The following is a 27092-nucleotide window of genomic DNA, read 5'->3' on the forward strand; positions in this document are numbered from 1 at the left end:
TTGACCACTACTAAGAAAATATTACCTTCCAATAGCTTTGCATAATACACATGAATGTATGGCTGTGGAGTATGAGGACGTGTCCAGAAGTACAGATAAACTGGGCCAGGATCTTTCTGAATTTATTTACATGCAATACTGCATTTTGCTGTCCTCTCAATGCCCTGATCAATGCCTGGTCACTACACATAACTCCGCACTAAGGCTTTCATCCTCACAACACCAACATGTCTTTCATGAAGATCTGACAAAACAAATTTTGGAGTGACCTCAGTATGATCACTTGCATCTTCTACAAGAGGCAACCTTCAGGCACCAATAATTCTGACTGATGTGATGCAAAGGTGTCAGCTGAGGGTTGTTGTAGTTTAATATTGTACCTTTTAGAACCATGCCTTTCACAAGAGAAAGAACAGTATCCTTAACAGTTTTCTTCTTAATTTGTGTGTAGGTAACAGGTCCATCAAATTCAAATAGAATACTTCCATGGTGTCTTCTTTTTGGTCACTGGGACAAGGCAGGTGTGATAGCCCATGAGCCATTGCTGTGCTGAGCTCCTTTTCAATACTAAACAGTATAAGAGTGAGCAGAAAGTAACAATGCCCAGCGTTGTTTGGAACCTGCTGCAAGGGAAGCAATACCTTGAGTTGGTCTAAAAATAGAAAGTTATGGCTAGTGGTTAGTCAATAGAGTTAAATGTCTGCCATACAGATGAGTATGAAATTTCCATACTCCAAAGATAATAGTGAGAGCCCCCCTCTTTGTCTGTATATAATTCGCTTCAGAAGCAGTTACTGTTTGTGAAGGAAAAGCAATTGACTTCTCTGAGCCATCTGAGGAAAGGTGGTGAAAGGACTGTCCCCACTTCATGTGGTGAAGTATCACATCACTACAATGGAAATGAAGCATCAAAGTGTGTAAGAACACCAGTCTGTCAACAATTTTTTTTGCGTCCTTAAAGGCATATTGATATTCTCTAGTCCACTGCTAGTTCTTTTTTGCTTGTGATAGTTCAAGTAGCCATGCCAATATAATTGCTAGATTAGGCAAAAAGTTACCATAATAGTTAAATAATCCTAAGAAGGAAAATAACTGTGACATTCCCTGGGGGTGGTGCTTGAAGGATTGCCTTCTCTTTCTCTGGTGATTTTTTTACCCTTGTGGCATCAATGACGTGCCCAAGGTATTTAGTGGAGAGCTTGAAAAACTTGCATTTGTCCCTATGTACTTGCAGTCATGGTCTTTGAGACGTTGCAGGCCAGCTTCAAGCTTTTGACCAGCTTCCTGATCTTTTCCTGTAACCAATATGCCATCCTGTACTCCTTTCAGGCCTTTTAAGATTTTGTCCATGGCTTTCTGAGAGAGGGTAGGAGCAGAAGTAGTGCCAGAAGACAGTTGATTATAGCAGTACAATTCCTGTGAGTATTTATTGTAACATATTTGTGAGATGCAGGATCCAGTTCTATTTGAAGGTAGGCATTACTCAAAACCAATTTCCTAAATTAGTTTCCTCTACCAAGAGCAGCAAACAAATCTTCAGTGGTAGGCAAAGGGTACTGGGCAGCACATAAAACCAGATTCATTGTCAGTTTCAAGTCACCACAAATTCAAACTGAGCCATCCTTTTTGATCACTGGAACAATGGGTATAGCTGAGGCTTGGGCAAAATACGGCCCACAGGCTGAATCTGGCCTGCGAAGGGATTTTGGCTGGCCTTTGGTCCCGCCTGGTGCAGGCACAGGGGGCGGCCCAAGCCATGATGCATGTGGTCATTTCTGTTGCCCTCTGGGATCAAAGCAGGGCTGGGGTGGGTCCGTGGTCAGACTTGCTTCCTGGCAGCCCCAGTGGCAGCAGCAGCTCCTGGCAGCCCGCTGCCTACATGTCCCTGTGACAGCAGTGGGTTCCACGGGCAGAGGCATGTGGGGTGTGGATTGCAGCTCTGTCCCAGGCCTGCACTTTCACTGCCCCAAAATCCTCGCCCCAGCACTGGACGTGGACACAGCTCTCTGCCCTTCCATGGCCCCATCCTGTCCAGCTGGCTGTGTGCCTTGCCTGTGTGAGTCCCAGTTGGGCAGTGACAGTGGGGGGGCCAGGGCCCGAGGCAGAGCTTCAATCTGCTCTCTGAATGCATCTGCCTGCAGAACAGGCACCTGTTTCAGGGGCATGGGGTGGATAACAGTTCTGCCCCAGCCCTGACCCCATGCTGTCAGCACCGAGCCCACCTGTCCTGCTCTCAGATGCCTCTCGCCACTTGCTTGCAGCCCCATCCCTGCCATTCTGCTAAGCACAGGAGTTAGGGAGGTTTGTTGAGCTCTTGCATGGGGGTAGTGCTGATCTGGCCTGTAACAGCTCACCAAGACTCCCCTTGGGCCCAAATAATTGCCCACCGCTGGTGTAGCCCATTTAGTATGTGCAATTGGTGACAACACCCACTGCTTACTAAATAGTCCAAATCAGCCTCCACCAGCAGTCACAGAGCAGAAGGTACAATTTTGGGCTTACAGTATTTTGGCTGACTTGCAGGCTTGATTTTGAACTGCACTAAGGTGTTGCTTATTTGCCCAAAATCTTCTGGGATGCTTCTCCAGTATTTCTTGAAGGCCTTGAGGTGACTTTCTAATTGACTTGATCTCATTCCAAGCTTCTTTATCTAAGATCTGCCAAACAATGGTAGATAATTTCCTTCCATCACATAGAAGGGTAAATGGACTGACTGCCTAGTTGAACAGTCACACTTTTGGGACTATCTTTTCTCCAGTGTAAGTCTTCAGAAGCATGGAGGTTTTCTCCAAAGGTACCTGTGGCAAAGACTGGTTATACAGAGATGCAGATAGTAGGCAACCAGCAGCCCCTCTATGTAGCTCCATTCTTATAAGGATGTCTTCAGTTAAGGGTGTGGCCTGGATACCATCTCTCACAGCTGCTTTTGATAGTACATGCAAACCCAGGTCTTGGTCAGTGGCACTAGAACACTGGTCTTACTATATATTCTGCACAATGTCCCTTACTGAGTCTCTCCCTGATGGATGGCTCGAAGGCGTTACTCTGTTTTGAACTTTTCAACAGGCCACAGCAATGTGTCCTTTATTTTTTTTGCTGCACTTCCTGCAAGTGACCTGATAGTGCCTAGCCATCCCTTTCATTGTTCTTGGTTTGTGTACAAGGGCCACAGGAAAAGTGCCCAGGTTTCTGTGCCCCTCAGTCTGGTTGATGCAAGCAATGCATTTTCCAGTCCATAAATTCATGGGAATCCTTCTCAGCAGTTTCTGTGGCAACTGCTATTTCTACAGCTTTGTGAATGTAAGAGTGGACACAGTCAATAATTTCCTCTGAGTTTGTTCACTGTGCAACCCTGCAACAAATTAATCTTGTAGGCATCATTCAACCCTTGTCTAAACTGACAGTGGTCTGACAACTTTAAAGCAGCCATAAATTGTGCTACAGACTCCCTGTTCTCCTTGGTTCATTGGAGGAATCGGTACCATTCTGCAGTCCTAGATGGGGTAGGTAAAAAAAAATGTTCCTTCATTGCTTCAGTGATTTCTGCATAGGTGGCCTGTCCTGGCAAGGTTGGAGTCCAAAAAGCCCGTAGGACGCTTTATGCCCTGGAATCTATCACTGTCAGCAATGTTGCAACTCGTCCTTCTGGAATTGAACTGCAGGCTATAAACTGTTCAAAACATTTGATATACGCTACCCACATCTCTTTGTTTTCATTAAATTCACCAATATTGCCTGTACAAGTGGCCATTTTTTTCTTTCATTCTTTTTTTTTTTTAAACTGTCCACACATGAGCTCACACTGCTGTGCAGGCTGCAGGCTTTTTTACTTTAGGTTGGAATACAAAATGACTGTTCTCCTGTCTGGCACGTTTCTCTTCTGTACTTCATCCACTTTTGTTCAGTATCAGTTTGTTACTTTTATTTCTCTGCTAACCCTTCTGCTATGACCACAGCAGCCATTGTAGGTCTAACTGGATGTTCATATGAATCTCTTCAGTGCATATATAGTAATAATAAAGTATTTTCTTACTGTTCTGGATCATTTAGGCTATGGCTTCAGCTACCAGCAAAAGTGAAGATCCTTGTCATCAAAATAATTGATCTCGTGGTTCCACAGTGATGGGAAGATTCAATTAGCTGAGAGAGCACAACAGCTCACACGGCTGGTAATCTTATTCTTCTAAAAAGAAACCAAAGCTGAAAGTAAAACATGGTGCCTGAGGCAGCACACAGCCTAGCCACATTTAAAGTATATCTATAATGACTAATGCACAATACATCACACACATCATTTCTGGAGTCTGGACCATGGGGTAGGAAAGATGCGCATAGGTGAGTATAGGATAAAAGCAAATCACAAATGATCATACTGTTTTTTGTGGAAGAGAGAAAATTTTCTTACCATTCCCTTTGGTCAAAAATTCTTTTGATTTTGCGTTTATGAGAAAAATGAGGTTGGAGTTCCCTGCATATTTTTGGATTAGACAGAACTTTGGAAATGTAGTTCTGAAATTCTGTCAGTGTTGCCATTTGGGGTATAGTCTTATTGTTGAAAGCTAAATTAATCAAGTCAGTTCAGTAAGTGGTAAACATTTGTTCAATGAATTACAGGACACAACTGCCATATTTGAAGGATTTGAAGGTGTCTGTGCAAGGCAGAGGGGACGGGGGAATCCCTGCTTAGCAGGGAGTGGGGAGGGGAGGAAGGGGAGCAGGGGGAAGCCATGCAGATGCCTGCAGTCCCTGCTGAGCTCCAGCCAGGGGGGAGGGGCAACCTCTGCTGTGGAGCAGGGAGACCTGCCCAGCTCAGAGGGCATGCCAGGATGCTGGGGGAGTCTGGTTTAACTTAAATCAGCAAGGGATCTGGGACAGACTGCATAAATCGGTTTGACCCAAATCAGTTAAATCTGATACTACATTCAACTGAGCTTATCTCAGACTGATTTCAGCCATTTTCAGACTGGTTTATGTGCACTGAACATCTGTTCTGTTACAGGTTTAAACCAGTTTCTGATCACTTAAGCTGGTTTACGTGTAATGTCTATCCCTAGCTTTGGGAATAGCCTGTTAATTCACATTGACTAACCTCTCTTTGCATACCTCAGAACAGTATCTGGGTCATTCATTGATTCATAGATTGTAGAGTCAGAAGGGACCACAAAGGATCATCGTGTCTGACCCTCTGCCCCAGGCAGGAAAGAGCACTGAGGTCATACAGCCCCAGCCAGGTGTCTACCTAGCTGCCTCTTGAAGACCTCCAAGTTAGGTGAGAGTACCACCTCCCTTGGCAGCCCATTCCAGATTCTGACCACCCTTACTGTGAAAAATATCTTCCTAATGTCCAAGCTGAATCTGCTCTCCACTAGTTTGTGGAGAGATGCAAGCACTCTCCCTAGGTGGGTCTGTGGTTTACACTTTTGCTCAGTGCTTTTTATTTAAAAAAAATGTAGGACAGATTCTTTAGTAGTATAAATAAAGTTCACTGTACTGGGGGCAATGGGGATATTTAATTTCCCTCTTGGAATTTACTCTTACAGGTTGTACACTGTATCTAGAAGTTGAAAATTAGAGATGAAATGGAGCCATCTATGGAGTTAAGTACAACAACTGTGCAGTGTGGAGGATTTTTTGGGTATCTGACCAGAATATAGCTGGTCAGATAATTGGCTAAAATACTAGGGATAACACTTTTATTCTTTGGTAGAGTGCCATGAGACTTGAGGGACAGATCTTCCTGTGAACTGAATTGGCACTGCGTTTCAACCTCTTCCCTTTTGCCTTTTTTCCCCTCCTAATTGACTTCAGTGGAGATACGTCAATCTGCCATATGATATTCTGGCTCTCAAACCCACTTGAACTTGCATTAGAGCAAGAGCCTGGATAAATGGTTAGGACAATGGTTTTATGTCAAACACCAAATAAAGTCTGAGAGTTATTTATGTCCTAGATATAATGGAAAGCCAAGGTCCTGATCACTGTGGAGATCTGGCTAAATTCCAAACTGAGCAATTACATTCCATTTAACTGAACTCTCCTGGCAGTTTTAAATATGTATAGTCTTCATTACAATGGCATTTACAACAGAAAGTGACATATTCATTGTATACCCCTTCTAGCTATGTTTTCCCCTAGAGTTGTTAGCATTCCTGTTGGGGGTGGGGGGTGAAATGAACCCTGCAGATAGTTTAACTGAAAGCTGTTTATAATGAAAGGCTGTGTGTGCTAAATATAAGATCATTAGGGCTAAGTACAGACAGTCAAAAAGCCCAAGGCTGAATTGATTCAATCTTTGCAGGTCAGGCTAAATTGTGTAGATTGAACTAATAAGCCAGTGAACAGACTTTCACTTTTGATTCCTAAAATGAAGCCACATGCCTGCAGTGTCACAGGCCAGAAGCTTGGGGGCACTAGAGCATATTTCTCTGCTTGGCTGAAGCAAACAGCTTGGGCCAAGGCTAGCCTGCCCACCCTGTGAGGGCAGGGCAACACTTGTGAGGGAGGTGCAAGTATCCTGGGAGTTACCTTGAATCTGGAGGGAGTCTGGGACAGAAATTCAATAAACCAATTTAAATTAAATTGGTTAAGTCTGATACTACATCCATCCAGGTTTATCTTAAACCAGTTTCAGCCATTTTGAAAGTGGTTTATGTGCACTGAACTCCTGTTATGTTGCGAATTTGAACTGGTTTCCAGTCACTCATACCAGCTTGTATGTAACTTCTGTCCCTAGCCTAATGTCTTTCTGATGTCTTTAAAAATATTACTTGAATCTAGTATTTGCAAAAATAGCTAACACTGAGTCAGCATTTTTTCTTACTTGAAAGTGAAAAGGATATATCCCTGAAAAAGAAGAAAATATCAATCTTTATAAAAGTTGTTAAACCCCAAGTAAAGTCAGCAAAAATTACTGCCATTTTGTTGGTTTTTGATTATTAAAATTACTGCCTTTTGAACCTAGAAAGAGAGAACTCCATAAATATTGAATCAAAATGAATTTACCACAACACCTTCAGCAGCTAGTGAGCATCAGGAATGCCATCACCAGTACAGTGTACATTGTGGCAGCCACCATGAGTAGTTGGAAATGTAAGAATAGCAAATATTGAAGAAGTGACAGATAATACCACAAAAGGCAACTAATGCAATGTAGTCAGATGTGTTTGCTCTGTTAAGATGAAGTATTTTTTCAAATAATTTCTATTCACCTCTGTGTGGCTTTATAATTTATGATATCCTCTAAGATATTTATTATCAAGAAAAGTATTTGTTAGGTGTCTGCATTTGAGTGTGTCCTAAGATTCTATTTACTTTCCTGTGTTCCTTATTTAATGGCATTCATTATGTGTTGTTTTCTGACACATCTTGTCAGTGTTACAGAAGCACTTTTATGTTATCCTTAAATTCCTACTTGGCAGTTGTATTACTAAGTTGTTGTGTAATGCCTCCTCAGTATTCTGTTATGTGTTAATTCTGTCCTGTCTTTTCAGTGGCACTGAAGTTCACATGGAATTCTTTGGTTTTTACTTAGCAATAGTTTTTTGCGTTCTTATAGAATCCAAACTGTCTTTATAATTTTCTTTATATGCTTGTTTATGTATTTTAAAGACGTTTAATTTAAACTCAACAGAGCATGTAGAATCACTAATAGGAGAGACTGTGAATCTGGAAAACTTTTTCGGCTTTTTTTCAAGATATTGGCAGTTCTCATTTGAGATGGGTGAAGCAATAAGTAGCAGAGAGTTTATTTGTATCTGGATCATTCACTACATAAAAGAATCAAGGAAAAAATCAGTGCAGGTCTGTTGGCTTCTGCCAGTACCCCTCTTTTTTAAATATCAATGGACAAATGAACCATTAATGTTTAAAAGTTTTGAAATGAGATATGAATTACATTTCCATTTATGTTTGTTCTTGAAGCAGCATGAAAGTTCTGTGAGTAATGGGCTCTTATGCATCTAAATCTTCGTTATATAGCAGCACTGGATAAAGGAAATTAAAAATTAATAAAGTGTTTATTATAGCAATGAGAACACACTTACTAAAGCCTCTGTCAGCATTTCCTTTATAAACTCCCATTCTCAGGATTTTATAACTCAGGCATAAATACTGGCTAGGGGATGAATGTTAGAAGATTTAAGACTAAATTTTTATACTAGTGCATAGAGATTTCGCTGCATAAATCTCTCATGGTGGTGATGAAACTATAACTCCTTGTTTGGAAGAGGCATTACATTTTAACAATTATGAAAAATAGATGTTCTTTCAGTTTTAGTTACTTGCATTTGTTTTATTGATTTATTTTTATTTTTCCATTTAAATAATTTTGGCAGAGGAAAAAGAAATAAACAATTAGTGTGGTTGAAGGAGTATTGACTTTTGGCTCATTCCTCACATCATGATGATGATATGACATATAGTTTCATAGTTTCTAGGGTCGGAAGGGACCTGATCAGATCATCTAGTCCGACCCCCTGTCATAGCAGGAAAGAATACTGGGGTCAAACGATCTCAGCAAGATGTTCATCTAACCTCCTCTTAAAGACCCCCCAGGGTAGAAGCCTGCACAACTTCTCTTGGAAGTTGGTTCCAGATCTTAGCTGCCCTGACTGTGAAGTAGCGCCTCCTGATAGCTAACCTAAACCTACCCTCTGCCAGCTTGTGACCATTATTCCTGGTCACTCCTGGCATTTACTTCATTGCTAAAAGCAGGAATGTGTTCATACAAGTTCTTGGACCTATGAACCAGCTTGTGGTATTCCTGATGTGGTTGAAGGTTGAGGGTAGCAGGGAATATTACTAAGTGTTCCAGAAATCCAGAAAAATGAGATCTACTACATTTCATTTATCTGGAAAATGAATTGTCAAAGAAAAGGTATCAGGTTATTATGGCATTATGTGTTTTTGGCCAAAATTTTTCCTTAAATCTTGCATATTATTGCATTTCGGCAAATGTGTCTGTAGTTCTTTTGATCTCTTTTCCTCCTTTCTGGAATATAAGTACTATGTTTGATACTTTTAGTCATATGGCACCTTTCCTATTTTAATTGCATTATTAAAATCATGCTGTGGCAGAGCACCTTTGGTATCTGCCACTTTAAGGCTGTGAGCAGGCAGCCGGCAGCTGTGGGCCAGCTCTGATGAGGTGGCCATTTTAGATCCAGGCCCACAGGGCTGAGCCAGCAGTCAGCTGCAAGCAGCCAGGGAGCAATAACACCCGGCTGAGCTGTTGCTCATAATACATGGAGGTAAGGGAGGAACTATGGGGATGGCAGGAGGTTCCTAAGAGCCCAGTGAGGGCCCAAATCCCAGAGAGAAGGTTTGGGGCCTAAAGAGAACAAGGCCCAGCCTGTGAAGGCACTTATGGTTTGCAGGCCTACACAGGGCTAGGCAAACCCTGATGTGGAACAGGCAGGGGTGAGGCCTAGGGCTAAGGTAAGCCCAATTTAGAGCAGAGCTATGTTATTAAGACCTGTGGGGCTCTGAGTAAGCCCAGAGTGAGAACTGTGTGGTGAGGCCCAGAAGGGGACCTAAGGAGGTCGGCTGTTGTGGTGCTGGGACCCCGACTGGTCAATGCAAAAGGGCCAGCGCCGGAGAGCTGAAGGGCAATGAAGTCAGTGGCAGGCCTTAGCCATGATGGGCTATCTGGCACCCCAAGTGGCTTGGAGGCAGGGCCAGGGCCTAAGGAGGCTGAAGGTCTGCTCGATGAGGGGGACATAACTGTCTAGCAGGAGAAGGCTCAGTGAGACAGCAGGCTGAAACAATAACACATAGCCCAGTAGGGGTAAGACCAAGGCAAGTAAGCCTGCTTGGCCCTGGGTAAAACCAAAAACAGCACCCTGCTGGGGAAGGGTGGTCTGGTGCGGCTGTCTGTGGCAGGACAGTCCTTCAGAAAAAAACAGGCCAGTTATCTCCCCTGTGAAAGGCAGGTAGAGGCACCTATAATCCCAGCCCCCACCATCTGGTGGGTCATTAAGACTGGAGGGTAGTAGGGCCAGGCAAGCCTAGGAAGAGGGACTTGAGCCCAGTGTGAGTAGTGGGGGCCAGGTGTGCTTGGCAGAAAGCACCCAAGCCCCATTTCGGAAGGGGCTGTAGTAGTGAAGCCCCAAAGAAGAGGCAGTGAGTAGCAGGTCCTAGGGTGAGGGCATGAGTTGAAGCGCCAGGAAAGGGCAGGGAGACCAAGGTTGAACTTTGAATGCCTGAGGCCATAGTTGGGCCCAAGTCCAAGTGTTGCAGCTCAGTGGGAGTCATGGGTGAAAGGGGAGACTAGTTAGCCCTAAAGAGGGGGCAAGAGTGATGAGGTACCCAGAGAGGGGCTTGGGTCAGAGCTCTGCCTAGGGCAAGTTAAATTAACTGGTCACTGTTCATGAGAGGGCCGGAGAGGCTGCATACCAGCCAGCCAAGGAATGTGAGTAGGAAAGCCTGGTGGCCTATGCGGTCACTCAAGGGAGTAGGTCAGGTTGTTTGTGGCCCAGTGAGGGGCAGCATGTAAGAGGCCCAGTGAGAGACGGTGGAGTGTGAGAGGCCCCAGTATGAGAGGGGATCAGTATGAATGAGGCCCAATGGGGCGGAGTGGAAGGATGGATGCCTGAGGCCTAGCAAGGGGCTGAGTTTGGCCCACCCTTGAGCCAGAGCAACTCAAGAGGCATGATAAGGGAAGTTAGGAGTCATGTATAGCCTCCCCCAGCATTGGGGCATTAAAATAGGCATCCTTCCATATGTATACACACCAAGTTTGGGAACAGCAAAGTTGTGGCAGGTGAGATTGGGCACACTGGGTCAGGGTGGGCTGACATCAGACCCGGCCCTGGTATGGCCCCCTATTACACATGCCTACTGGATTTAAAGTTGGAATAGTATCTAATCCTCCCAATTAAGAGCATTAAGCAGTTGGAATTTTGCTTCCACTTTGTGTTGGTTTTCTTTTCAATATTTCTCTTTCCATTATTCATCCTTAATTTGCCCTCATGTATTTCATTATCATCCTTATTGAAAACTTGAAGACAAGTGCTTAATTCAGGAGCCACACCTAGATCATCCTTCCTGCGTAGCTGTCCCGTTTCCTTCTCTTTCACTTTTTAAATTATATGGTGTGGCAGGGCATTTGATGTGCCTGCCACTTTAAGTGCTCAGGCAGCCTACTGAGTCACCAGCAGATGAGGGTCAGGGATAACTGCAGAATCAGCTGACTCAGGGGGGGCAGGCAAGTGAGGCTATGCCTGAGCAAGGGAGTCACCTGATGGTAAGGGTATCTCCTGGTTGGAGGAGGGGTGGGTGTAGATATGGTATAAGTCCAGAGCCTGAGAGCAGGGCTGGCAGTAACATCTTGGGAGCTGGTAAAGAAACATCACCCAGCAGAAGGGCTGTAGCTCCTAGATGCCAGCAAGGAGAATGACATCTGGAGGTTTGGGTAGGAACTAAGGGGATGGAGGAGGTTTCTGGGGACCCAGTGTGGGGTCCAGAGCCCCAAGAAGGGGGCTGAGAGTCTGTGGGCCTTTTGAAAGGCCAGATGAGCCTGGAGAAAGAGAGGCCAAGTCCACAGAGGTCTAATGAGAAATCAGGTGAGTCCTAGGAGAGGGGCTGAGAGTTAGTAGGCCTATTGAGGAGCCAAGTTATGTCCAGAGAAGGAAGAAGCTGTGTAGGAAGACCTATGGAGAGCTCTGAGTCCTCAGAGAGAGAGAGAGAGAGTGATCCATGGATGGGTCCAAGAGGGTGGACCCACAGAGATGAAGGGGTGGACAGCCAAAGGACTGACCCTGGGAATCTTGTCTGGCCTGTGTGGGGGTCAGAGGCCAGGCAGGGCCAAAGGGTGAAATGGAACACAGTAGAGACTGCTAGAGCCAGGTGGGCCTGGAGTTCTTGACTGGACTTGAGGCAGGGCCAAGGCCTAGGAGAGGCCAAAGGTCCCTGGGGGGCCACAGCCGAGAGGGGAAGAGGTTAAGGGGCATGCAGCTCAGGATGACGATGACTGGTGGGTCTGAGAGTGAGCTGGGACCAGAGATGGAGGACTCAGAGTACAAGATGGAAGCAGGGCCAGGGGACCCAGTGGTTAGCAGCCCAGGAGGAGTGTGAGACATACAAGATCAGATATGCCTGAAGACTGGTTCTGGGTAAGACCTAAAACTGCACTCTAGTAGAGTTGGTTGGTATGGTGGGGCTGCCTGTGGCCGGGCAGCCTCCATGAAATGTCATACATGGGCCACTTCAGGGGAAGGCGAGGATGGGGCACCAGAAAGCCTTAGCTCCCATTGCTTTGTGGATGGCCCTGTGGAGGGGGAAGACTAGGGGAGCACACCAAAAGAAAAGCACTTCACTGGAGAAGACTGGGATCATGCAGATCCAGAGGCCCAATGAGGTCTGGCCAGAGAAAGCTAGAACCTTGTGGGTCCAGACACCGAGTGAGGGGCTATGAAAGACTGGGACCATGGGAGTTCAGTGACTCAACAAGGGGCTGGGAATAGAGCATAGGGCTTGGATGGGGGTGAGGGCCTGGAAAGTGGCTGGGAAAATAGAGGAGCTGACATCCTGGACAGGGTCCAGAAGACAGATTGTAGGGCTTGGTAGCACAGAGAAGGGGGCCTGAGAGAGACCAAGGGGCTTGGTGGCCCAGGGAGTGATTGGGTGAGACAAGGGGTCTGGCAACTGGAGAGGGGCCAGGAGAAAGACAGGGTTCAGAGGACCAGAGTGGGGCTGAGAGACCAATGCATTGGAAGGCCTAGAGAGGGACTGTATCTATCAGTGACTGGCAAAACATCTGCAAGGATGCCATCTGAGGCATAGGGCATGGTGTAGTGGAGGTATGAGCCATACAATTGGCCCACAGGTCCATGACCACAATCTGGGTGGTTATTGTAATAAGATCTGGGAAGCTTCCTTCGTATCATCCTATTTCCATCAAGGCATGGCACTTGAGACAAGACGGTGCCCTAGGGGCAGAGTGGGCAAGGTCATGGAGCTTCCAGGGGTTGTTATGGCCACCCCAGTACCACAATATGTGACATGCGAGTTAAAAACCTTTTACCACTTCCAAATATTTTCTTTGCAATATCTAAATCAACCTGCCTTTTATTAATTTTCTTATCCCCTTGCACCTTGCTTATCTAACCCCCAAGGTGTTTTGGTTTTTTTTGTATCAGGCAATGTGGGTGGCTCTGTTTCTTCACCAGACTGGACCAAGCATCCCTGCCCACCTGCTTTTGCCTGCAGCTATGCTGCTGACTTGGTGGGGTGAGGGGACTGGGGGATAGCAAAATAAAAGTTCTCCCAGGACACCATTTTTCCTAAGGCTGGCTTTGTGGTCAAGTGTACTATTTTGTGAGAAATGAAATTAACTTTGGTTACCAAAGCAGGGGAAGTGAAGAGACAAATTGGAAATTACTGCAAGAAGAAAAAAAAGTGAGTAAGGAGAATTCAATTAAGTATTCAACAAGTCTGACTTTTGAGAGGAAAATAATTAATTAGCTAACAGGAGCCTTACCTCTGGAAGCAGTCTGTGCCACCAGGCAAAAAGAAAAAAAAAGAAGAAAAAAATCCATAGACAAAGCAGGCAGAATAATTATTCTTTGTTAACCCTGCAGTTTATCATGTGCCATTATACTCTGTATTGTATTTAGGCCCACAGGACACCGAACCGTAGGCAACAGAATTATGTTCTCCTAGAATTTGGCCCATTGTCTCTTATTTGCTCTTATTCTACTGGATCTCTGCAGTGCAGGAACTGATAGCAGATGTTTCATAGATTCATAGATCATAGACTCGGAAGGGACCACAAAGGATCATCGTGTTTGACCCCCTGCTCTTACCAGGAAAGAGGACCGAGGTCAGATGACCCCGGCCAGGTGTCTGTCAAACCTCCTTTTGAAGACCTCCAAGTTAGGTGATAATACCACCGCTCTTGGAAGCCCATTCCAGATTCTGGCCACCCTTACTGTAAAAAAAAATTCTTCCGAATTTCTAACCTGAACCTACTCTCCACTAGTTTGCACCCATTATTCCTAGTTATTCCTAGGGGCACTCTGGTAAATAGTGCATCTCCAATTCCCTGTTGACCTCCCTTGATAAACTTATGGAAGTGGAGTTTAGGCAGCTACTATCGGACGTCTCTTGTGAAGGCTGAAAAGATTCAGATCCTTCAACCTCCCCTCATAGGGTCTTCCACGGAGGCCACTAACCATGCTAGTGGCCTTCCTCTGAACCCTCTCCAGATTCTCCATGTCCCTCTTGAAGTGCAGCGCCCAAAACTGTACACAATATTCCAACTGCAGCCTGACCAGTGCCACATAGAGGGGGTGCATCACCTCCCTTGATCTGTTGGTCATGCATCTGCTAATGCGCAACAAGGTGTGATTGGCCTTGTTGACGGCTTTGTTACACTGCCGGCTCGCATTCGTCTTGGAGTCAACTATGACTCCAAGATCCCTCTCAGCTGCTGAGGAGGTCATCCCCCAACCTGTAGGTGTGCTGGGGATTCCTCCTCCATAGGTGGAGTACCTTACATTTATCTTTGTCGAATTGCATCCTATTTCGTTCTGCCCATTGAGCCAACCTGTCCAGATCGGCCTGTATCTGCTCCCTGCCCTCCAGTGTGTTAATTTTGCCCCATAACTTGCTATCATCTGTGAACTTGAAGAGGGTGCTCTCCACACCCTCGTCCAAATTGCTGATGAAGATATTAAATAACGCCGGTCCAAGGACCGAACCCTGCAGAACCTCACTGCCCACCTCCTACCAGGTCGAAAACGATCCATCCACCACCACTCTCTGGATGTGGTCCCTAAGCCAGTTGGCCACCCACCTGACTGCATAGGCATCCACTCCACAGCCTGATAGCTTCCATATGAGAGTAGGATGCGAAACTGTGTATAAATAAAGAATGTCCAATATTGCTGGCTCCCTTTTAGATCCTCATTGCGCTATACTAACTTGCTTCCCCAGCAGTGGGAAAGAGAAAGTTGCTGAACCATTAATGAAGGAAGGATAATTTTAGCTTGAATCAATACCTGATCAATTCACTTTTTCCATGTAAAAGCCATATCTCACATTAAATTGGTGTCTGTAAGTACAAATTCAGATTTGTAATTGTTACCCAATTTACCAGAAGTTATATCCCAGAAATGGCACAATTTGAATACATTGTGTGTATGTGTGTGTGTAGACCAAGGATCAACAATCCACGGCATGGGTGCCAGTGTGTGGCACTTGAAGGCATTTTGCTTGGCACACGCTTCTTGGGGCAGACAGTGGGGAATAGGCCGAGGCTGCACTGCCACAACCAGGATCAGGCCCCTCGCAGCTTCCCTGCTATCTGCCCTGGCAATCCAACATTTACCAATTGAGGCTGCAGGTGTTTTTGGCACTCACCCCAAACACATTGCCACCCCCTGGTATAGACCCTCTTCAGAAAACCTTTACTTATATTTTAGGGTGCTTGCTTCAGCATTGTGTCCACCAGATCCATAATGGATCAGTCCAAATACCAAAAGTACCGGTTCTTGAGTCACTCTTGTTACTCCTTGTAACACTTTTTTTTTGGTTGGGATTTTGGATCCAAGTAAATGAAAGAAGAGAAATGAGAAGTGAAGAGTGGTTTAGTATGGCTGGAATGCTTCAGAAAAAAATACTGAAGAAAAGAAAACAATCCCCTAGTCATGTAAAATATGACTTTAACAGACTAAATGTGGCTGCTGTTTAATGCACAGACATTTTAATTTAATAGTTAATGAAGTCAGAAACTTGAAGAAGACTGAAGTTAGTGGTTGTACAAGACCAGTAATGACAAGATGAGAAAATATAACTGCACTAAAGAAGATACTATTGGCAAAAGATGTTCAAAGAACATTTTAGAAGTACATAAGAAATGGCAAAGGAAATTATTTAACAGGGAGGGAAAAATAGGGGATGAGGAAAGGACTGATATATTTAATAGCTTTTATGATATTACCATATTGGTATATGCAGGCATCTTTGCATGAAAACAGGAAGAGAAAAGGCAGGCCAGTCCAGAGTACTACTCTGTTCAAAAACAGTGATCTCTACTTTCAGTACTACTGAATTTGTATTGTGGATTAGTTTATCACCATACCAACCTCCACATTTTACAAATAATAACAGTGTACTTCTTGCTACTTCCTTTCTAGTTATTCAGGCATTGTTCAGGAGCCCCATGAAAGATGAGTAAGAACTCTGCACCTTATCCTTCACTGACTTGAACATTTTTCTAAATTAGGAGTAAATTTACTGCTGATAATACATTTACATCCGTTGTACAATGATATGAGAGAAGCACATGGTACGTTTTTTATCTCTTTTCCTTAAAAGCTATCCATGGAAGTGTAAACTGATCATTAGGGATAAAAGATTCATTCACTGACTTAATTATACCCTTATAGTCCTTACATCAAGAATGTTCTTGAACTCTTTATTCAAGATCATCCTAGAATTTTCAGTCCTCATAATTTTATTGCAAGTCTCACAGGTATTGGGTTTTGGTTTTTTAAACTCTAGCTTCTGGATTCATGGATTTCCATGAAAATTTGATTTCTGGGTTAACTTCTATTTTCTGGGTTAGCTTCTATTTTATTTTATGTATTTGTTTGTTTATTTATCTATTTAGTAAGTTTCGAACCACCCTAGTTTGTGGAGAAAGTTTGAAAGTGTTGCAACTGATTGGAAAATCAGTAGAATTTACAATTCACTGTTTCTAAATTTTAATGACTTTTAAGTCAATCTATTACATTTGTGGAGATAGACTAATGATTTTGATCATGTTAGGCCATTGACAGAGGTGTGTTTTGCAATGCAGCAAGGGCCATGGTGCTTTGTATTGCCACAAAAATATAGCTGTAGCGGAGGTGTATGTATGTTTTGAGCCCCCTGGCTGGATCACTACTAAGTCGCCAAAAATGCTTGGTGGGCTGTCATTGAACCAGCGTTTACTATTCCTCCCTCAAAGAAGCTAGGGAAGAGTGGAACATTATGGGATATGGAGGAGCAAGAGACCCTCTGTGGCTCTACATTACATGTGGCTCTAGAAAACATAGGGCTTACCAAGAAGTTCCTGTTTCACTAGGAATATTTATGTAGTGCTGCAGGCAGAATGCACATTTGCACACCTGTTTTTGGAGCTCTACAAGCATAATGCCTGTCCACAACTTACCGTTTGTAGTGCTGGTATAGTCTTGGAATTTATGAAAGCCATGACTATAGATTTGTCAAATTGTTGGAAAGACCCTAGGCTAATTTATAGCCATCAGTAGGGTACTGATTAGACTGGCCATTACAATTTCTCTCTCAGCCAGTTTGCCAGTAACTTAGCAGGCTGTGAGAAGTTTAGGCATGGAAACCACAAGAAGCTGCCTGGGCATAGTGGACAAGAAATGAAATGTATAAAAAGGAAATCCTGAATTTCAGCATAGATGATTGCGTGACTTGTGTTCTAGTATGTCTGAGCAGCTTTGAACAATCAGCTGTTTTGACACTTTTGGGTGATTTTTCTCAACACAGAAACCGGATTTTGTAAGATTGGTTTGCTTGCTTCATTTAATTATTCCCTAAATTCCCAAGTATTTATCAAGGTAAATGCATTAGTCACAAGTTTGTAAAATGTGTATCCTGGATATGTTTCTCTTTGTTATATACCACACACACTTACAAAATGTTTTTGACTGTAACTTCTCTTATAGCTTATCTTTCAACATCCCTGTATGTACCAAAAAGCAGCAGATGCTTCTAAGTGGCTGGCAGTTGGTCAGAGACATAAGGTGGTGCTAAATGTTGCTAAATATCAGTGTTGTTCATTGTTTGTTTGGGTTTTTTTAAATTTTAATTTATACTTTTTATACAGTTTTAACACCTAAACTAAACCGGAGCAGGACTTGTCAGAATGGAACATAAGATTTTTAAACACAAAAATACATTATTTTGACTAGGGCCGCTGGCAGACTTGATGGGATTAGATCCCCAGTTCCAGCAATAACACTTCCTGCCATGCTACACATATCTGGAAGGAAGCATGATTTTGGGATCAGGAATCAGATCCCAATTGTGCCCTACTTGCCAATGCAGGGTGATTCATCACTAACTGAGGAGTGGGTATACTTCCAGGCTAGGGACAAACATTCGAAAAGCCTGAGCCTGAATTGATTGAATCTTTGCAGGTTAGTCTAACCTGCCTAGGTTTAACCGGTTTGCAACTGTACAGACAGTCCCTCTGGACTGAAGAAATGCAGGCACATGTCTGCAGTGGCTCAAGCTGGAAGCTGGGGGCGGTGCTAGAGCAGCCTTCCCTTCCCTACTGAGCTGAGGGGGGGCATGACCAGGCCCTGTCAGGATGCTCTGTTTAGGGAGGGCACAGTCCCAGGCTTTTCCCTGCTTACTGCTCAAGGAGTAGGAGTGTTGCCAGACCCCACCCCTGCTAGCACTCTGAGGCAAGGAGGGGGAGGTACAGTATGTAGTGCATGCATCTGTTGATGATGCTGACCTTTTCAATCTCCCTCTTCCTGTTTCTTCATATGGTCTGCAAACCTGACAGGTGAGAGCCAGCAGGGGACTGATATCACAGAGTTTATCAACAAAACAAAAGCCTCTCTCATTAGTTGAAGGTCTTCTTGAACAGCTTTTTCCATGGAAGGAATAGAGGGATATTACCAGCTGACCTATTGATTAGCTCCAAAAAGACCTAAGCGGACATGGTTCTGTCTGTCTCTCCCAGTGAAGTTGGGGACACATATATACACACACACACACACATGCGCTCTCTCTCTTACTTCTCAGCATTAGCTCACATACCACATGCTTAGGGTCATGGGGCTGGGATCTGTGCTGTGGGTGATGATAGAGAGGGAAGTGGGGTATCCTTGCTTCAGTAGCAAGGCAGGGGTGGGACAGGGGAAAGCCAGGTAGACCCTACTGTGGCTGCAGTCCGTACTGGAGCTCTGGCTATGGATCAAAGTTGTAGGGCCAGCCCTGTTCTTTGGAGCAGAGAGCACAGCCCAAACTAGAGCTGCAGAGCATCTGGGATGCTGGGGGACTCTGGTTTAACTTAAACCAGGAAGGGGTCTGGGGCAGACGCTGCATAAACCAGTTTGATCCAAATCGGTTAGGTCTGATACTACAGTCAACCAAGTTTATCTTAAACCAGTTTCAGCCATTTTGAAACTGGTTTATGTGCACTGAACGTACGTTGTATTACAAGTTTAAACCAGGTTCTGATAAGTTAAATGGGTTTATGTGTAATGTGTGTCCCTAGCCCATTGACTTCAACCTGAATGGAATTAGGCCCTGGATAAAAGCAAACAAAGCCCCAGGTTGTTGTTTTTTTAGGGAAATAGGAGGGGAGTGGAGGGGGGTGCTAAAAAGCTTAAATGAAGAAAAGCTTTTATTAAAAAAGTGTGTGTGTGTGTGTGTGTGTGTACACACACACACACACACACACACACACACACACACACACACACACACACACACACACACACACACACACACACACACACACACCCTCCCCCTACAATTCTTTAAATCTAAAATACTGGCCTACTACAAAACCTGAATCTCCAAAACTATTTTAATGGATTAGAATAATCTGATATTTGCCAAAAATGTTGCTTAAACAAATATAGCAGGAATGTCAAACATCGGGTTCGTGGAGTTCCACGCAGAGGTAAAAAGTTGGCAACAGGGTGAGGGTAGCAGTATTAATTGGTACTGATTTTGGAGTTATGGTAGTCACTGCTTGCCCTGCTGCAAAATGTTTGGCCCTGAAAACCGGATGACTTGCCTCTGTGCTTCCAAATCCTGGTTGCAGGGCTACCCACTGGCAGTAGCATTAGTAGTGGTAGCATTAATTGCCACCACTCCTGGAGCTATGGTAATTAACACTGCTGCCACATATCCTACCAGTACTGCCAAATTTCCAACTCTGTAGGCTGGATCCAGACCATGAAGCTGTGTCATCTAGGCTGCAGGGCTGGAAATCTGGCAGTGAGATAAGTGCTGGCTACCATGACTCTGGGAATGCAGCAATTAGCATTGCTGCTGCCACATTTCCAGCCCTGTAGGCAGCCCCAGGGCTAAGATGACATAGCTTTATCCTCCAGATCTGGCCTGCAGAACAGACCCAACTGCCTTACCCAGCCCATGGGGCTGTGTGAGTTTGACACCCCCAAAGTATAACTGTTAGTCAGAAATAAAATACTAATTAATTTGTCTTATTGCTTTGAAAATCCAGACTCTTGTTTTATAAAATATTGCAGTCCATATGTGTGGAAGATGCCTTTTGCTTATTGTGTATAAAATCAGTATGGCAATTAAATTTAAGAGGTCTCTGTAAAACCTATTTTTGAACATGGCTTTGCCCAGCTGCATGTTTTCATCTAGTTGTGGCTCTGACAAATGTTTTTTAGACATCTTCAATTAAGCGATGGACTCTGAAGAGACCTTTAAATTAAAGCAACGCTTATTAAGACAAAATCTGTGATCTGTGTCTCTGTTCCTAAGTTTGCCACAGGCTTGTTGGTTATCACAGGCAGTTCACTTAGCACAAAATTTTGGGGCATTCAGATTTTGGAAATTTGACAAAAATGTTACTTTGCAAAGAACAAATCATAGTGCAGAAATTAAATGGATTTGCAAGTTCAGCAGGATCAGGCCTTCAAAGTCAGAGTTCAATTTTTAGATGGACTTACTAGGGACATCCATTCAGTTATCCTGCAGTTCCACCCTCTATAAAATGGAAATAAATAATACCCAAATATTTCACAAAGAAATGTATAGTTTTTTTCCCCCAAATCCTTAAATAAAAACCACGATTGAAATGCCAGTCTTTTCTTCTTTAACTGTTCTTCCCCTGTCTGATTATGATCTATTGCAAAAAAAATTGGCATAACTAAGCTGATTTTAGGCATTCTTATTCTCATTAGTTGTTTTAAACACAAAATAAAAACCGTTTTGTTTTAAAGATAAACCCTTGGATGTAGGATTGATGCATATAGAAATATACCCATCTATGACTGGTTAGTTATGAATATTACAGTTTACAGCAAGTTTGAGATGTTTCAAAAGCTTAATTTGAATACTGTACTAAAGGTTAATTCACACACTTGTTTTTGGTTGAAGTAAAGTTGATAACCGTTCCATAATGAACATTTAAGTTGCTTTATGCTTATTAGCATTTAAAGTTAGAAGTGGCAGCGTAACATTAATGTTATGTCTATCATCCTACTTCAGGGTGAAAGTAGGATGTGTGGATCAGAATTGGGTTCCTGTTCTTGTGACACAGCTGTTCGCAATTGGTACTGACTCATCTTGCTGTAAAATCACATATACATACCAGTTCCAGAAAGAGAATATCAGACCATATTGTTCAATGATCTGCTTGGGAAAATAACCTTTTATTTACCTTTTATTTACTTTGTGTCCACCTAAATCTTTTGTGGAAAATTTGACACATTTCTGTTAGGTAAACTTTTTCTCTTGTGTTGCTTATGTGCACTATGGCAACAAGAGTGGAGCAGGACTGCTGTAATGTAAAAATTAGTTTCTTACCGGCTATTCCAGATAACTTTAGGGCTGTTAAGTGTGTGTCTTTTGCTCGTGGATGTTCTAGCGTAACAGCACAGATTAATGTCAGTAGTAGAGCTAGCATTTTGTTGTTGTTGTTGTTATTGTTGTTGTTGTTGTCAGAGTTCACCTTTTATTGGCAATGAACTGGATACTGTCACAAGAGAGTCAGGAACAGCAGTGCTGCTGTAGCTTCTGCATTTGTTTGGTCCGTAAAGTCTGGTGTAGTAGTATTGAAAATCTATTGGTAATGACTTGTGGTAGGGTGTGGGAAACATGACTTGAGCTGAACTGAGTTTACAAGATAGCAGTGATTAATTTGTGTGTTACTGTTGTGTACTGCCTGTAGTGTATGTAATCACTTCTGTAATATTTTATTTTGGTCCACTGTGCAGTTGAACCAAGAACTTCACTTTTCATTTTTTACTTCAGCCTCTGTTTTCATTTTTTTTTTACTTTGTTAATGCTCATTTAATACACAAACATCTGGGGATAATTTTGAATCTTACAATCTTTAGGCATAACTGCAAGGGCCTCCAGATGTACAAGACAGGAATTCCTGTAATTTAATGGAGAACAAAGCAATTGGTGAGAAAATACTTTCCTGCGTGCGAGAGAATTGAACTCATTCTTTGAAACTGAAGAAGTAGGGAAGTCAGTAGTGGACTATAGAACAATTATTAAACGGATGGTGCATAGGGTTTCAAAGAATATGGATTCTTAATCTATAATAGGGGTTGTCAACCAGGGGTACACGTCCCCCTGGGGGTACTTGGGAAGGTCACAGGAGTATGCGGCAATGGCGCAGATAGGTGGGGGCACTTCCAGTTTTCCTGCTGATGCTTCTGGTTTTGCTGCTGTGCGCGGCCCCCACTGCCCTTGCTTGTTGAACAGCTGGGGGACTCCCTGTTTCTCAACTGGCCACTGGGGGTACACCAACCAAAAATGGTTGAAAACCCCTGTTCTATAGCATGTAGTATATGCACAGCATTTACGTGGACAATTTGTGTGCAGTGCCATTTTACCATATCTGTCAACATATATTTCTACTGTTTGTAAATACCTTATCCTAATATTAGTTACCACAAACAGTAAAAGACCTGGTTTTACAAACTTTTAATATTTCAATGTCATGTTATATCCATGCAATAAGTAGACAAAGTCTTTAATAGAAAAAAAGCTGTATATGCATTCAGTAAAAAAAGTGGGGGTTTTGTGATGTGAATATGCTGGATAGTTTCTACTTTTGTCTAGAAAAATAATACACCAAGAACTGTCTCTTATCTAACAATTTAGTGCAAGTGAAACAGTGCTTTGTCTTAGTATGTCAGGCATAGACTCTCTTTTTTTCTGGCTGTGTGCACCTATACTGCCTTTACCTCTTCTGTGTACGTGAAAAGTTATTCTGCAGGATGATTCATAGGTTACCAAAGTCATAAGGCTTGTAAAGAATGTGCTGGCACCCTTCATTATCAAGAGGGGGATGCAGGAAAGTAAGACAGAAAGAAGTATAGGAAAAAATGATTTCCTATGGGATTTAAACTGTTCAGTTAGAAATAGCTTTTAGAAACAGCTTTTGGTATTTTACACAGAGGCTACCATTGGGAACATACCAAGCAAAGATCAATAAGAATGATGCCATCCATTATGTCCTGTTGCTTATCTTTAAAGAGACGGGTTTTCAAGGTGAAATGACAGACTGTATTTTTAATTCTTGGAAAGAAGAGATTACTGAGATGACACTATTATTTAGATTAAATAAAACAAGAAAAAAATGTTATGCTCTTGAGATATCTTAGCATCTGTAACACTGTAGATTACAGAAAGGTTAAAAGCATGAATAATTCTATGTCATTTTGAAAAACAGTCCTTAACAAGGGGGAAAAAAATCTTTGAGGCTTAACTTCAGAACAATTTTCCTCTGCAGCTTATTTTATCCAGTAGTGTTAGCAGTAGTAGTACTGCCACTAGGTTTCTAGAGCAGAGGTACTTGCAAACTGAAGTGTATGACTATAAAAAAGATCTTAAACCCAGATAGGAACTCAAGAGGATTAATAGGTAATCTGTGGCCATATTACTTGTGTTGGTAGTGGTGGTGGTAATGATGCACTTAAACAGCCACCTCAGATCATTGCTTCTGGGAAGATCTGGGCTTGTTGAAATACAAACTGGGTGCATCTACACTATCAGTTAATGAGACTGAATATACTCTGGCTCAATTTTATTAGTAAACTAATCCCAATGAAACTGTCTACGCATGCGTTTAAGCGCAGTAATTTGTTGCCCTGCCAGATACCACTTGTATCTGATGGGATTATCTGGCAGTACAGTAAATTAGTCTGCTACACCTAATTGCCGCACATGTGTAGAGGGTGATGCTTTACTACACAGCAAATTAGTCTGCTGCACAGTAAATCATCTCATGCACATGTGCCCACTGTATAGTTCATATTTATTTTAAGTATAGGTGAAGGTGAAGGGCGTGAAATGCTTGGTCACTGGGATATTCTGTGAAAGGAAAGTGTGATAGAGTAGAAATTAAAACTTTTCTTAACATTCAGATGTTGTGATCTTTTCTCATTTTAACTGTAATATCTGTCATATTTACCAATTGAATTGAATATTTTATCAGACTAGAGGTGAATGGATTTTTTTATGTACATGTTGCCTGAGTCTTCTATCTGTAATGTAAAAGCAGTTCACATTTTTTTCTGATATGTTTTACATTAGCTATATTATAGACTATGTTTTATCTAATGCACTATAATTTGAGATGTAACTCAATTGTGCCTCTGCAGGGCATGTGAAATAAAGATCTTTCCTACAGGCATTACTTTTAAATTGTAGCTAATATAGCTACCTATTGTATTGTAGTCTAGCATAGTAAAAAGTTGGCAAACTAGCCAGGGGATCGTTCTCTTCAAAGGAGTATATAAATATCGGAAAAATTGCATGTGCCATGTGATCCTCATTGGTACTGTCAAGGCTGAGATGTAAATATCAGCTTCTGACTGCAGTCTTGCCAGTCTCTGCATTCATCTAGCAGCTGAAAGGAGCAAAATCATTCTCCCCTCTAGCAAGAAAAAACCCTAGGGAGAAGATTAATTTGTGGTTGGCATGTTTAAATTCTGAAGAAAGGTAGGGCCCATTTTTGGATACAACATGAGACCAAATTGATTCCCTCTTAAGAAGACTGCAAATATTATTATTAATCCATACCTTAATGTGTTTGTGCCTTTGTTTTTTCATTGAAAGAGAGATTTGTAGGTGAGGAAATGACGGGAGTTCATGAATTGTCAGGTTTCAACATGCACTGTTTACCGGACAGGAACAAAGATATTCTTTAGAAGGTGAAAATAATTGAGTTTTGGATTAGAGGTGGAAGGGTCGTATCAAAACAGGCTATAGAAGTAAAACTGAAAGAACATTGAGACCAATCTATCAGCCTCCTAGACTTCCAAAGGGCAGAAAGAATCATATCCTCTAGCATAGGCATTTAATTCTTCAAAGGAAAAAGGTCATTGGCTGTGATAGTAGTTTGATGGTCTCTTTCTTTCTCTCTCAGGTTTAAGATTGGTGGGAGAGAAAATTGCATGGGACAGCTACAACAGAAATGTGGCTGACCGTACTTAAAATAAGGGAAGACTAAAAGAGATAATACTTTTATTATATGAATGTCTGAAAGACAACTGGATTTGAAGCATTTGCTACTTCATCCTCTGGGGCAGAGGGAGGGGGGAGCACTCCCACATAACAGATAGGATTTTACTTTTTTTAATTTGGGGTAGTAGAACTTCTTTTTCAGCTTTTAGTTAATGGAACTTTGTTTGACTTGCATATGGCTCGGTTTTCATAATCCAGTGGAACCCATACATCTGTGTAGATCTTCTTGAGAGACTGGTGGGAGCACAGGGCCAGAGAGGTCTCTACCCATGTTCACCCCAGTACACAATTTATCCCAGTATTCCAGTATAGACCAATGGAACAGGAAATAATTCATTGCACTCATGCCTTCCCATATGCATTCATCCTGATCCTTGATTAGATTGTGATTTTAAACCAAAGTGTTTAAATTAGGACTGCTGAATCTGTTCTTTTATATTTCCATGCCAGTCCTATGAATGATTGTGGACCACTCGGGGAGTGGAAGACAGGAGCTTAAACTATTTTGTGTGAGTTTAGGGAATTGCTAGTCAAAGGCTGACTCCTTTCCCCTCACACAGCTAGCTATCCAGGGAAAAAAAGTTTGGTAATTAACCACCACATATATTATTTGATTGTCCAGATCTTATTCAAGGCAAAGAATGGCAAAGCAGTCTTTTTAAAAGATCATACAGCATTTGGAAATGGCCAGAGGACAGAGCTTTAGGTAGTTTCCTTTTCAAGAACTCCTGAACTTCAAGAATAGACTGTCAAAAAGCCCAAGGCTGAATTGATCCAGTCTTTGCAGGTTAGTTTAAGCTACAGAGATTGAACCAATTAGCAATAAACGCACATTTGCTTTTGATTCAGGAAATGCAGCCACATGCCGTCAGTGGCTCAAGCCAGAAGCTGGGGGTTGCTAGAGCATGGCTGCCAGCCACTGCCTAAGGGGAGGGAACAGAGAAAGCCCTCCAAAGACTTTTCCCCTGAACACAGCATAGAAGGTATTTGTGCTTCCTGCTCCTGCTGCCCCCGACGTCTCTGGGATTTGCAATCCAGAATCACGGCAGAAGGACTCCACAGGGTTGCTCTTCACTTCCTCTTTCTGCTTCCAAGCTCCTCTGGGATTTGTAGTCCACAGCCACAGCCAGCAGTAAATAACCCCACAGGGCAGCTCTGTATTCAGGGGTAGGAAAATTTAACTCTGCTCTCTGGCTCCAGACCCTAGCCAGGGTTTGTCTGGGGGAGGGTAAAGGAGGGAGGAGGGCAGTGAGCCAGCCATGCCTCACTTTTCCAGCTAGGGAGCAGAGGGGCAGAGCCAGCCCTGCTCGCTGGCGCAGACTACATAGCCCAGCTGAGGGCTGGAAAGCATTTTGGGATGCTGGGGGACTCTGATTCAACTTAAATTAGGAAGGGTTCTGGGACAGAAGTTTCATAAACTGGTTTGGCCTAAATCAGTTAGGTCTGATACTACATTCAGCCAGGTTTACCATTTTTGGCCACTTTGAAACTGGTTTATATGCAATGAACTTATGGTCTGGTACAGGTTTATGAGTAAATTCTGTCTCTTGCCTTGATGTGTTTGCTGTATCAAAGGCTTTGATAATAAGAAGCTGTCTGCACCAAATTCCTAGTTCATGAGCATGTAACCTCCTAACTTTGGAGACCCTATTAGTTGTAGTATCTCCATTCTGGGCCACTACACCAGTCTGAATGAAAAGCTGGTATGCCACCATGTGGAAGGCACTTCAGGGCTTGCTTTGCCCAATGGAACACGTATTGTTATTCTCTCTGATGGATTTGTTTGCTCTTTCTCACTGCTTTGTTGTAAAGTTGAGACAGCACTAATAATTACAAGTCTGACTTTTCACAGATACACTGTTTATTTAAAAAAA

General features: G+C 42.9%; 2 protein-coding genes across 9 annotated transcripts in view; one reads left to right on the forward strand and one right to left on the reverse strand.

The window, feature by feature from the left end:
* Positions 1–27092, forward strand: part of INPP4B (inositol polyphosphate-4-phosphatase type II B) — a 613602-nt gene that overhangs the window by 311785 nt on the left and 274725 nt on the right. The gene's annotated exons all lie outside the window — the stretch shown is intronic.
* LOC149870553 (uncharacterized) overlaps positions 6817–27092 on the reverse strand; it is a 36405-nt gene continuing 16129 nt past the window's right edge. Inside the window, exon 4 of the mRNA XM_090034460.1 lies at positions 6817–6843. Within this exon, the coding sequence (XP_089890586.1) occupies positions 6817–6843 (27 nt within the window). The remainder of the gene's footprint in view (positions 6844–27092) is intronic.

The sequence above is a fragment of the Crocodylus siamensis genome, chromosome 2, assembly GCF_052110815.1.
Source record: "Crocodylus siamensis isolate JL-2025a chromosome 2, ASM5211081v1, whole genome shotgun sequence".
In the NCBI taxonomy this organism is placed as follows: Eukaryota; Metazoa; Chordata; order Crocodylia; family Crocodylidae; genus Crocodylus; species Crocodylus siamensis.